General features: G+C 43.9%; 1 protein-coding gene across 3 annotated transcripts in view; it reads right to left on the bottom strand.

The window, feature by feature from the left end:
- LOC126268151 (tubulin epsilon and delta complex protein 1-like) overlaps positions 1-13581 on the bottom strand; it is a 122643-nt gene extending 109062 nt beyond the window's left edge. The window contains exon 1 of one of the 3 annotated variants that reach the window (XM_049973689.1): positions 12758-13581. In XM_049973689.1, coding sequence (XP_049829646.1) covers positions 12758-12877 — 120 coding nt within the window. In that variant the 5' untranslated portion in view covers positions 12878-13581. The remainder of the gene's footprint in view (positions 1-12757) is intronic. The other 2 variants (XM_049973691.1, XM_049973690.1) reach the window with 2 other exon arrangements.
- Positions 13582-14133: the final 552 nt, after the last annotated feature.

The raw sequence follows: 14133 nt of genomic DNA, 5'->3' as shown, positions 1-14133 counted from the left end.
CTTTACCCACACAGGAAGTAATGAATAGAATTGGAGAGAAGATAAATTTGTGGCACAACTTGACTGAAAAGTAATGGCTCCACCTTCGTAACTCTTCAACAGTTGGCAGCATTGGTATGCGGCAGGTACTGGCTTGTTCTGTAGCCTCTTCTCTACAGCTCCAGTTGGCAGGAAGTCTTAGTATTGAATGGTTGTGTTGTTACGGTGTAAAGTATGGATGTGAGAACTGGGCATCATTGGGCGAGTAAGTTTAAAGATGTTGAGGCAGGAACATCTGACCTGTGTGGCAAACAGAGTTGGACATCCTGTGACCGCAACCACAAAGTTTCACAAACAAAATGTTGACAGATTGAAAGAAAGAAACTGCAAGCACAATCAGCATTTCACAAGAACATGTGGCTCATATTATTGCTTTGCTTGGCTATCGGAAGATTTGTGCAGCACGAAGGGAACCCCGGATGCTGACTCCTAAAATGAAAGCGCACCAACTTGAAACATGCCAGGAACTCCTCTCGCGTTACGAGAATAAAGGTGACACCATTTTCCATTCAATTGTGACAGGAGATGACAAGTGGGTACACTATTATGAGAGAACTGTGAGACTGTGGTTGCAGAATCAGTGTGTCGACTTCTTCTGTAACGGCTTCAGAAAGCTTGTTCATTGTTGGCAGGAATGTATCCCATTCGATGGTGATTATGTGGAAAAGTTAATATTGATGATTAAAGATCACATTCTAAGGATTATTTCTGCATTTTACTTATTAAAATATTCCCATCCAAACCCAATTAACGAAGGTGGAGGCATTACTTTTCATTCAACCCTTGTAGAAGAAGGGATCAGTTGGTAGGACATATTCTGAGGCATCAAGGGATCAATAATTTAGTACTGGAGGGCAGCACAGAGGGTAAAAATCATAGAGGGAGACCAAGAGATGAATACACTAATCAGGTTCAGAAGGACGTAGGCTGCAGTAGTTACTTAGAGATGAAGAAGCTTGCAAATGATAGAGCAGCATGGAGAGATGCATCAAACCAGTCTGTGGACTGAAGGCCACAACAACAACAAAAACCACAAATACTGCTCATTGCCATCAATACATTTATTAGTGGTGAAAGGAATTCAGTTTGCCATTTTGAGGTGCACGTATGAAATGCCATGACACACAATAATAATATTATTACAAGAGGCAGGTCCCATTTTATGGCCATTTTGAGGTGCACGTATGAAATGCCATGACACACAATAATAATATTATTACAAGAGGCAGGTCCCATTTTATGGCAGCATAAACAAACATGAAACCTGAAATTTTGCCATTTTTATTGTTTCAAATGGTATGTGAATTACAAGTGCAGTCATTGACAGTCACATATCTTTCTCGTTAAGTGAAATAAAGACCTGATTTCCTCAACTCCCCAAAATTCTCATGTGTAATGCACTCTTAAGGTGTTTAGAGGAAACCTGCAGTTTCCAACATTATGGTATTAGTCTAGGAAGCCACAACCAGACATCTCAAATCACTCAGTGCAAAAACGAATGCTCTTGTTAGTTCTAGAAAAAATGCTACATATTCTAAATTTCGTTGAAGCATCAACATCAATTTTAGTTTAAGTGTGGGCAGAGTTTATTACTTCTCTCTGATATTTCATTTCTTAAAAGTCTCCCAGTACACACAACTGTTTTTGCTAATTTGTGGGCAGTGCCATTAAAAGTTCTGCGGACCAATGTCAATTACACAGGTAGAGAGTTGTGAAGCTAACGCAAGGGTGCATGTGTAGCTGGTTGTAAACACCCAATGAGAAAGCAGCAGAAAGAATTTTTGCACCAATGAATCACAGACTAATGTCAAATCCTATTGTGACTATAGCCACAGAATAAACAATGTATTCCTGGATAGGATCAACAAAGTGACTGACAGTTGTTTATAGGATAGCTACCAGAGCAACAACCAATCAGAGCAAGAGTTTGGTCACAGCTTCTATCATGTGTACGATGGTCACAACACTCTGCTACATCAGCTGTTGGCTACCAGACAGCTGCAGATGACAACTGTTGGTTGGGGGTTCAGGACTTAACAGCAAGACCATCAGCCACTTTATCCATGGCCAGATTATCCAGATTAGTGGTTTCCATGAAGAACATGTTCTAAAGATGAAAGCATGGAGGAGCAGCAAGCTGGAGGCACTGAAGGCAATACCGATGGCAAAGCTGAGAGATAATTTATGGGGAACTGTATGGATTAGGTTGGAATGTAGGCAAGAGCAGATCAGGGGTCTCCCACAGCTCACCCAATGGTGATAAAATCCCCACCCCACATCTTCCCCCACCAGACCAACAAATGGCAAACACAGTAACAGAACAGAGCAAAAGAATGTCTTCTAGTCAGCAGATTGAGAATGGTAAAAGTGAGAAGATTAAAAATGTAATGGAAGTCAGCTGGACCACCCATAATGGTAAAAAAAAAAACAGAGAAACAGGTACGGCAGCAGGTGGGCATCCCTGGGACTCAGCGCAACGGGAGTTGTCCCACCCACAGACATCCCACCCCTGCTCCAGAGCAGCCCGAATGTCAAAGCACAGTAGTCAAAGTGTCAAAGCAAGGGTGCCCACCCCCAGGGGGACAATGTCGTTACCCCTCCCTCCATTCACTTAAAGAAAGGAAAAAATACAGTACAGCGAGGTGTTTTCGTTTCAAGAAAATGACTTAAAAGTCAGTATTATGCTGGTTTTTAACAGGGCTGCAATTGGAACTTGCTTATGGATCCTCATAAGTTACGATTTGACTTCCAAAATATTAAAAAACCTCATACCCCAGGTCTTGCTGCCCCCCTCCTTCCCCCCACCCCACTACTAACTACCCTATGGGCACACTTGCATGAAAGAGCAGCCACCATTCAACAGAGTGCTGTCTCTAAAATAGAAAATAACTTGCGGCAAGAAAGAAGACAAACTGCATCTAAAGGCAATTAAAACAGAGCACGAGAGGGATGAAAGAGTGAGCTGGTCCAAATGCTGTCCCAACATGTGTCACAAATTGTTCAGCAAGAAACGATGAATTGGTATGAAGACTGCACTGAAGGCCAAAACTTGGATCGTTGACGGAGTTTGACCCTCACCTCCGATGAAGAGGCGTACATTCCCAGGGAGGAGGCATAGTCCTCCCAGCATTCACTCTTACCGTGTTTAATTAGGTAGCGGACCCTGGCACACAGTCACTTAAAATTGATAAGGTGGTCTGTGAAGAACATTGCTTGTAACATTATCGGGCTCTTATGTGACCCTGAACACCTACTGCAATGTCTGGTCCACTGTGGCACTGGCCAGTAGTGAAGGGGACCTGTAGAAAGGGAAACAGCAGTTCCAGCAGCATGAATGATCATGCTGAAGATGTCTTGCACCTCCTCATCGATGCAATCTGACAGGGATGGAGCGAAGGAATTAGCAGAGGCATCTAATTGCCACATAGTTCTTAGAAGCACCCAGAGCAGTAATCGGTCCATCTGGCAGCAGCAAAGAAGCGACAGGATCAGCGAAAAGTAGTCACTGTCATATGTCATGTAGTGGTCATGCAGCGGAGCCACAATACTGGGGGAAGAGATCATTAGATTAGCAGAAAAGGTTTCGTAGATGGCACGGAAGTGGGTAGGTGCCATCATTGAGGAGGCAGAGGTTATGGTCGGTAAGAAGATAGTCAAGTAGAAGGCACCTACCAGATGGAGTGGTAATCCTCCACAAAGGGGTTGGTACGCTTCATTAGGAGAAAGGGAAGGGTGTGTCATTATTTGGTTAAGGTGGTAAACTCACGGTAAGACAGTGGTCTGACTGGAGATACATAAACATTACCAAAGGCAACCGCTGAGGTCTTTTTTCACTCCCACTGGTTTCAGTGTTGTAAGAAGAGGAATCCACTCACTCGTCACCCAGATCAACATATAGATTTCTCCAGATGTCCTCTTAGGCCAGATTCACACAGAACCCATAAAGACCAGAGAGCACTTGGAAATGGTCATCAGTGAAGTTTGTTTCTTCTAAAGCAATACAAATTGCAGAAGAGGAGGAAATAAGATGATGTACTTACAGCAGGTGCGATAATATCCATTGCAGCTCCACTGAATGTCACGGGTGACCAGGTTAAGTGTGAAGTGGTCAGGAGAGCCAGTCAAGCCCCATGATCACTGACTGTCAGCCATGAGGGTTGTCAATGAGAACTGCTTCAGAATCACTGTGGGGGGATCTAGCACCTCCAGTCACTGGACCAACTTTGTCTCAATAATTCTTCTGCTTTTCTCCCCCTCGGTACCTTTGACGGCCAAGATTCTTGCGAGAGCCTATTCACTACAAGCATGGGAATGGATGAAGAGTGGACAGCCCCAGGACGCCAAAAGTCGCAGAGCCTTCAGTTGTTGGACCTCTATCTGAGTTTCTTGGGAGAGGGGGTCCTTTCACCAGTGAATGCCGGAGAAAGCATATGCTCCGGATGCCAGTTATGTGAAGGAGTTCCCGAGGTTGGTGTTGAAGGAACTACAACAGAGGGGGTGGTGGGAGAACTGGTTTTGAAAAAACTGGACATAGTTGAGTGATGGCCAAAAGTTTCACGTAACTGGATGTCATATCAATGTATATTTTACGTACCTAAGACTATAACAGTCAAGAGATTTATATTCTTGTGTTCTCGTACCTTCTAGAAGACAGGGCAAAATGATGAACATGGAGGATGGCTTTCAGTGCAATTGACATACAAACATGCTTGTTCACAAGACTACCTTCATGGAATAATTATCCAAAGACACCACAGTTTGGGTCCACCGTGCTGCAGGATGACATACGACTACAGTGCAAGAATTTGGAAACTCCTCATGGTCGGACGTAAGGATTCATGCCCACCCGTACACCATGACTGACTTTTTGTAGGAGGACATTTGCTCCAAAGGCTACAACAAAGGTGCGTAAGGCTATTCTATTATCCTTGGGACCTTTTCAGATGCATCAGACAAAAGGTGTGCCTCTCCTCTAGATTAACCAGTAGTTCTTCGCCTGTTTGAAGTGTAAGGTCTCAGTGGAAGATGAATCCTTGGACCACATTGAAAGCCTTACATGGAGCAATGCTAACTGGTATTTCATCCACACAGTCACATACCCGAAGAGATGTAGACTGTGCAGCACAGAAGCCTTTTATCAAGAGTGATCCACTGCACATTTTTCCCAATGACTCAGCTTCTCCAAATTTATCTTCAGTATTTTCCACACAAAATAATGATTTTATCACAGTGAAAGTATCCCCACCAGTTCAAGTACATATTAAGTACTGGGTAAATTTGTTGCACTCCTAGGCATTTGGCTTGTCCCTCTTCTCATGGGTAGCCATGATAAGAACAGCAGTAGGTTAGTAACTACGTATGTTTCAGTTTCTATTCCTATTTAAGGAAACAGCTCGATCAGAAAGGAGATTGTTTCACTGTAATTTAAGACATTTCGTGTGCGAAACATCCACCCTGTTATGACCTACTTCTATTGTGGACTCTCCCCATAGGTGCCACCCAGCTACAGCAAAAACAGGCTGGCGTGATGCACATTACCAGACTCCTGATATCCCAAGAAGACTACTCCTTGGCATGCTTGGTGAGTTTGCAGCTCATTCAGCAGTGGGATCCCTGTGTTGTCATGGGGCTCAACCAAAAGGATACATAACAAACTCATCATGCCAGACTGGGTACAGTGTTGGCTTTGAAGCACAAATAGGAGCCTACACAGGTATTGTGCACACGATGTTTAACACTGCATGCATTAGGTGCTATGTAATGTTTTCTTCATCAGTCTGTATACTACAGAAAAATTCGGAAAATGAATGGTTGGTTGGTTGGTTGATTGATTGATTGATTGATTTGGGCGAGTGGTCCAAACAGCGCAGTTGTTGGTCCCATGATCTAGGATGGTAGAAATCAAGGGAGGAACAACACAAAAAGCACAGTCCAGTCAAGGGGAAGGAATAACATGCAAACAAAGAAGGAAAAGTGATATCAGGGCTGCAGGAAGATGTAAGAACAGGAGTGGGGTAGAAAGGGGGAGAGCAGGAGAACCCCAGAAATGCTATGCAAATTAAGGCACTAGTACCGCCACCGACTCATCCCGACACCTACACCGCAGCATTATCACAGTACAATGGGGACAACATCAAGGGAAGAAGCCTCAAGAAAAGGGGAAGCAAAAAAGTATAACAGACCACACAATATGTAGGGAAAAGGCGGGAAGACCCTGGCTAGTGTGGAGGCACAGCCAAGGCATCCATAACCAATAGCTACGCTAACTGAGGGACTCAAATTCCTGAGGAAAATTCAAGGACTTATACCTGAGAGTACAAACTATTTTCACAAAGAAAACAGAGGACAGATGGAATCATGCGAGAGTTGTCCGCTCACACCCGAGACAAGAAAGGTGGGTGGGCATATTTAGGGTGGAGGATAAAAAGGTGGGGGCAGTCCAGCAAAATATGGATCACTACAAAGAGGAAGGAGGAGGGGGGGGGGGGGGGGGGGGGGCTCGCTGCAGAGTAAAAACCCATGGGTCAACCTAGTATGGCCAATGCGGAGACAGCAGAGGGTGGCAGATTGTGGGCAGGAGAGGCGCAGGGAATAACGCCACACGATGGAAGTCTCCTTGATGGCGCCACGTTTATCCAACAGTGGGGTAGCGTCCTAAGTGTCAGTCCACGATTGAGCAAAAAGGGATTTGATGTAAAGCCATAAACCCGCCCCAGGAGGGGTTGCGGTGAACATGGGGTCGGTGACCAGCCCCTCCCCCCCCCCCCCCCCCTCCTCCAATCCAGATATCAGCAAGTTCATTACCTGGGATACCTATGTGGCCAAGAACCCAAAGGAAGTCAACTGAACAAGCAGCATCACGAAGACGGGTGAGGTCACGGATGGCAGTGACCAAAAACCGAGCAGTAGCCCGAAGGTGTCTCATTGAGTCAGCATGTAACAAAACTCGAGTGGCGGAGAACCGTTTAATAAAACAGGGTGCCCTATAGACAGCCATAAATTCCACAGTAAACACCCCATACATGGCAGGCAAGAGATGGAGATCCGTGCCAACAGAAGATGTGAAGGCATATCCAATATGATCAGCAGATTTAGAGTACACAGTGTAAAAGCACAATGGCACCCTGAAACTTCTGTAAGGATGTTTGGAACGAACAGTGGAACACCATTGGAGCAATGGAAGCTTTTGGACCCTGGAATAAATCCATCTTAATCCTTGGCCGAGGAACCAATCAATGGGGGGGGGGGGGGAGGGCGGGGGGGGGGGGGTTGTCAGCAGAGAACATAGGGAAGAAGACAAGAATGAGTGAAGGAAGTCATGGCAGAGAGAAGATAGGCAGAGCCCAACAGATACAAGTAAGTCTGCCCACCAGCAGGCAATGGCATGAAGCCACAAAAAGAATAGAATGGGAAGATTGAGCAGGGGAAAGTGGATAGCGATAGGGAAACAGGAGCTGGGACTGCCAAATCAAAAGGGGAGGGATCCAAATGTCAACCAGAAGACGATCAACAGGGCTAGTGCGAAATGCACCAGTGGCTAAAGGGAATTCATGATGGTGAACCTGGTCAAAGATGAGCAGTGTGGAAAGGGCAGCTGACCCATAAACTTGACAACCATAGTCCAGACGAGAGAACTAATGGCTGGTAAAGGCAGAGAAGGATTGAATGATTTGCGCCTCAAGAGGTGTGGGCAAGGAAGCCCACTGAGTTCACGAAGCAGCCCCCCTTCACGTGACGCCTACGGGGCAACCAACTTAGCTTGATGCCAAAAAAAGACCCAAGAACGTAAGTAACAGAACCTGGGGGGGGGGGGGGGGGGGGCGGGCGACCATGGTCAGGTGCTTGACATCGAGGAAGAGCTCCAGATTAGGATGGACAACAGTATGGTGACAGAAAAGTGCCACCCTCCACTTAAGGGAAGACAATTGAAAACTGTGTGTGTGTGTGTGTGTGTGTGTGTGTGTGTGTGTGTGTGTGTGTGTGTGTGTGTGTGTGTGTGTGTGTGTCCATGGGGAAGCACACCAGCCCTGGAGCTGTCATTCTATGGAGGCCGCCGAGTGGAAGCTAGCCCAAATACAGAAATTATCCACATACAGAGCAGGGTGACCAACAGTCTAGCAGAGGTCACTGGTCCATTGATAGTGATTAGCAAAAAAAAGGACACTTAATATGGAGCCCTGTGGAACACCATTTTTCTGGGTCCATAGTGAGCCAATCCTGACAATGAATGGGAACTGGTAAGTAAAAATCAGGAGGGAGCCCCAAAGACCCCACTCGTGGAGCGTATGAAGAATATGATGGCACCAAGCTGTGTCTTAAGTCTTACGAAGATCAAAGCAAACTGTGAAAAGATTTGATGCTGAGAAAAGGCCTAACTGGGTTTCCAATTGAAGCAGATGACTGATTCGAGACCGTTCCTCCCAAAAGCCGCACTAATAAGAAGATAAAAGGTACCGAGATTAAAGGAATATAAATATCAAGGAATGACGGTTCCTTGCCAGGTTTAAGGACACGGACCACATTACTGCCTGTCCATTGAGAGGGGAAAATGCTTTGGAGCCAAACATGGTTATACATCTGGAGGAGATATTGGCATTGTTGAGGACTGAGGTGTTGAAGCAATTGATTATAGATGGAACCAAGGCCAGGAGCTGAATTGTGCGAAGAAGAGAGGGCCAGAAGAAGCTCCCATTCAGTAAAAGATTCATTTTTGGATCCCGCATGACAACGGATAAAACAGAAGCAGGAAACTTCGACCCACTATTTCCAGAGGAGGAAGGCAGCTCTATAGGAGGCTTATGCGAATGCCATCACAAAATGGGTCGCAAGGTGTCCCGCAGGAACTGACGGATCAGTACAAAGGCCATCTTCAAGGGCAAGGCCCAGAATGGAAGACTGCCACTGACAACCTGGCTGGGTGAGGAGTGTAGCCCACATGAGTGACAAATGCACAGAAGACCCTAGAGAGGAGACAAATAGTTCCCAACACATCCATTTTCTCTGTCTGATTAAGTAACAGGCTTTGGCAGGAAGATGTTTAAAGGTAACAAGACCAGAGGACAAGTGAATAATGGCACTAAACTGGCCGATGATGAACAGGGCCCATCAAACAGGAAACTGCAATGCCGACTGCACAGATTATCTTACCGGACTGATTACGGATGACTTCACCATTACAACATGACAAAAAAGTTGGAAACATGACCCGGGAGGTCAATCAGCATGATGGAAAGCCCAGTGGGGTAACGTTGTCATCAGTAGGTGGAAACGGAACGAGAGAAGCAATGGGAAATGGTTACTATGACAGAGGTCATAGTGTGGCGCCTAATGTAAGGAAGGAAGAAGGGGAGGGGAAGAGAGCGAAAGATTAATGGCAGGGAAAGTGCCACATGCAGCACTAAAATAAGCAGGGGAACCATCATTAAGAAGGCACAGATTATGGTCTGCAAGAAATTGGACAATGAGGAACCCCCATCCGCACAAGCACTTCCCCACAAAAGGTGATAGGAGGAGGAAGGAACGGGGGTGGGGGGTCCTGATGAAGAAGGGCAGTCAGGACAGCAGATGTAGATGGTCTGTCAGGAGGGAGATAGCGAATGCAAACTGATGGCAGAATCCAAGTGAACCCAAATGGCAACCGCTTCCAATGGGGTACAAAGAGGGATCCATGTACTCTAACAACATTTGTACAGAGCAACATGCAGCCACCATAAGACACCCTCAAAAGGGCAAATCAGTTCGGACAGAAAGCACAGAACCCACAAAGATTTGGTTAGTGAGTGTCAGTAAGAAGAGATTCCTGGAGAGTTACACAAGTTGCCAAGTATACGGCAATAAGGGATTGCAACTCTGGAAGGTGACAGTATTGATTACAGTCCCATTGACTAATCACAGACCAGGTATCCAAATGGGAAGCTAACACGCTGGAGCCAATCACACTGACAGGTCACCATACGTCACCAACAATTACAGGATCACATCCATAAGTAACAGGAAGGATTCAGGTTTTGAGGGGAAATGTCACACCTCTGGAGGCACTGGGGGGGGGGGGGGGGGGAGCACTTATCCTGGGACTTAATGTTTCTTTTTCTTCTCTGTTTCATAGGCTGAGGAGGGCAGTGCACAGAAGGAGAGCACACTTTTTAAAGGTCCAAAACCAAAGAAGAATGGCAACCTTGTGAGGCACACAGTGTGTGCCCTGTGGCTGAGTTGTGATAGCAGGATGCTAGGGAGAGGGGTCCCAGGAGGGAGTCTAAACACAAGCGGGTGCCAAAGAAGACGGGCATTTCTTCGGTCGGGGAGGGAGAGGGGAAGTGGCACCAAGTGGGGGTGGGGGTACAAAATGAAGGTCAAATGCAAAAGGGGACTACTTCAGACAAACTGCCAGGAGTGAAAGAATATTGCAAGAAAGGAAACCAGAACCTAAGGATTAGCCAGGATGACATCAGAAGTTGCCACCATGAAAAAGATGAGAAGCAAGGGTAGTCAGAGATGAGAGTTTGCAGCAAAGGAAAGGAAGTAGGTGCTGCAATAACTTGGGACACTGCACTCGCCATGTATGTACAACCGAATTCCAATTATATGAACTCAAACTTTCTGTATCACCAATTATCCAGGTTGCTTTGAGGAAAAAGAAATTTGGCTGTATGACTAAAATGGTTGGTTTTCATAAATAGCTCTTACAGTGTACAGTACACTGAATGTTTCCTTACCATCGTAAAACCAATCCACAGCACATGTATTAAAAGAAAAAAATCTTGCTGTGAACAACAAGTACAGTATGCACATGGTTGCTTTTGTGGTGCCCATCATTCAGTACAGCCTACATCAGTCTGTGTTGTGACTTAATGAGTACACTGATTTGTTGCTATATCTTGCATATTCTGTGTCTTATTTTGTTTTGTGTGTCAATTTTAATTTACTGTGCCACATAAGTCTTATAAAAGAAAACTCACTGTCTTATCATTGGCGGGTAAAATTTAAGTCCTTGAAGAATAAGACAAAGACACAAGTGGTAAGTGGTCGGCTGAGATGTTTAGCACGAGAGCATCAACAATTCCAGAAAAAAAGCCCTCAATTTTAAACTGTGTCTGTTGTTAAAAATTAAGATGGGAATTTGTTGAGAAAAAGAATAAAAACAGCAGAAAACAAAGAGCTTTAAGAAGTCATATTCAAGTGGTTTCGGTAGCAGCAAGCATCAGGAAACCCCTGAGAGTTAGCTTGTATAATTTCATTTTCCTCCTGTCCAGTCAGTATCAATCTCATTGATATGCTTTATAAAGAAGGGCTTACAAACAACCAGAATTCCTTTTCTATAAACTACGAGGTATTTATGTTGTGGGCCTTCTCTTACACAATGATGTAAATCAGTGGGACAACTGTCACTTCATTTCACAAAACCCGTTTCATGTTTATGGAAATTTTGCAGTTGCATGCATAACAGAATGTGCTAATATTAGGCTTTTATCAAAACCCTGCATAGGCAAGGAGATTTTCTATTGAGAGTATGACCCTGAAATGAAGCCACTAAAGGACTGCATCAAAATGATGACAGAACAGAAGCTTGTAAGAGCCTATATGAAAACAATGTTTACATTCTCTGCACGAAATGGACTGTCTATTTTGCATTTATTATCAAAAGCGCAGCAGTCAACTAGCATTACTATAGTAGAGTTGGCAAAAGATGATCCCCGACAGTTACTCTGGGCTTCCAGCAGCTGGTTCGTAAGTCTACCTTATCCAGACATTAACACAATTTTGTAAATCTCTCTTTGACAATAGATCAGTGTTGTTGCAGCTCTATAGGTGACTAATGTTTTCACCTCAAACCATTAGCTCTTCACAGATGAAAGATAGTAAGAGTGCTGCCAGCTATCAAGAATCTCCTTTAGCCAACTGTACTATACATTGAAGTCCTTATCAGACTACAGTTTGGCATGGAAGTAAGAGCATCTATCATTCTGGTGCTCCCAGGACTAGCCACCTTACTTTTCACATCTTGTCCCTCTGGTTTTTCCTTGTTCTTTTGTTAACCAGAATGAGAGGGAGTAGTTGTCACTAAGCACACAAAACAAACATTAACCTTATGAAGTGGTGAAACTGCTTTTACAAAAACAGGCACTTTGGTACATTGCTTCTGCACAGATGGTTGCAATTATGACTGGATTTGGATACTCATCATAGGTTCTAAAAACATTCAATGGGCACTTTCCAGCTGGCTTGAGAAATTTCATGATAATGAAGACTCCATCCTCTTACTGAGGGAATACCTCATTAAAAATGTCACCCTATGGTTCAAAATAATTGTTTTGTCATTATATTTTGATAATATTAATAGATCCCATTCAGTTTATCTACGAATATAAGAATAATCTTCGACCATATACATTATTTGGCGTTTATGAGCAGTTGTCTTTTGCTAGCTTGTGAAAAATTACGGCAGTTTTACAGTCTACAGGAATACTGAACTGGAGCGATAAGTCTGCAAACGAATGTTATGTACTAATGTAGTAAACAAAGAAATGATAAAGAATGAACTGTATCGGAGAACCATCTAGCTTCCTGCTTCAGTGTAAAAAAAAGTTTTGAAAATTTCTGATCCGTGTTATACCTTCTGTAACGTGTTTGTAAACCAAGTGAAATTCCAGTAAGTAACCACCTGAATCAAATTAAACTGTTACTCGTGACGACAACAATCAACTCACTTAAATTCACTCACATTATTATCCTTATTCTCATTGAACTTTGCCGATTTGAAATGTTCAGGTTTTATAGCAATGTTCAACAACAAACTCAAATGAGCGCACAGTATCGAAAGAACACCTCCAGGATCACACATCTTCCTTTGTAGAGAATCATATCACAGCGACCATATGACATAATACATTAAACCAAATTTTACCGCCCTTTAGCAAATATGACAAATTTACCAAACATCTTTAGTTACAGAGACATGGAAAGCACCTGGCACCACCGATTCACTAGACGTCAAAGGAACGTAAGGGAACATTACCGACTACGTTGACATGCAACCCATCTTCCGAAAGACGAAAAACAAATTTCCAAAATCGTTTTTCGCTGTCATGTTTACTTGTTAAGGTCTGGAGTGGATTTGTTAGCCCAGTTAAATATGGCGCCTGGAAAACAGCTGTTACAGTTTCTGAGTTAATCAGCACAATCACTAATTACCCTTCAGTTCCTTCACTGCACAAAAAGCCACTCCGTCCATATTACACAAAGTTTGTTTTAAAAAACAAGGCGAAACCTGATAGCCCAAGCACATTTCAAGACCGCTTGAATTTACATTGGAGCGAAAACCTACTGTGGAATTGGAAATGCGGCAACTAGAAGCGGACTTCCCGATTCAGTTCTAAAGCGTTTATAAGACCACTCAGAAGCGGTATTGAGAAATGGGTTTATGAAATCCTGTTTTGGGAGCCCCATGTACGCGTGATCACCGTCAACTGCTTTAGCTGTAATAGTAGCCGTTTTTTCCATACACAGACAACACACATTGCATGAATTTCGTCAGCGAACACATAGCAAAAAACTGTAGCCTACTCTACGCAAGCCAGAGCCTTCAATGTTACAAAACGGTGCAGATGTCCTATAGACGGACGGACTCACAGCATGGACGTCAAGTTACGTATTAAAAAAACAAAGCTTTTTCGCTTTCTAATACATGCAACCATGCATTTAAAGCGTGCACACACGAAAGTATCATTGATATCTATTGCTTTAAACATACACAAAAGCACTTTTAACAAATGTCGAAAATTATGAAACATAAAAGCGGAACATTTAATTTGCTTATTTATTCGTCCACAGCCCATTTAGTACAATGGTTTGGGACATGTCATAAACATTACAAAAACAATATAAAACATTAACAAAATAGAATAGGATAAGGTGAAGATAGGGCAGGAAATTCGCAATGGCCTTATGAAGGTACCACCACAGAATTCACCTTAGCAACAAGGGGAAATGATAGAAAACGCAAGAGAGGGTGGCTGGACAGAGAATCAACCCCAGTCCTCAATGTGGTTTCATTACAATGACACAGGAGTAGACACCTTGCTCAGTACACGACAGGAG

The sequence above is a fragment of the Schistocerca gregaria genome, chromosome 4 (assembly GCF_023897955.1).
Source record: "Schistocerca gregaria isolate iqSchGreg1 chromosome 4, iqSchGreg1.2, whole genome shotgun sequence".
Lineage (NCBI taxonomy): Eukaryota > Metazoa > Arthropoda > Insecta > Orthoptera > Acrididae > Schistocerca > Schistocerca gregaria.
Note: the sequence above shows the minus strand (reverse complement) of the source record. Positions and strands in the feature narration are given on the sequence as shown.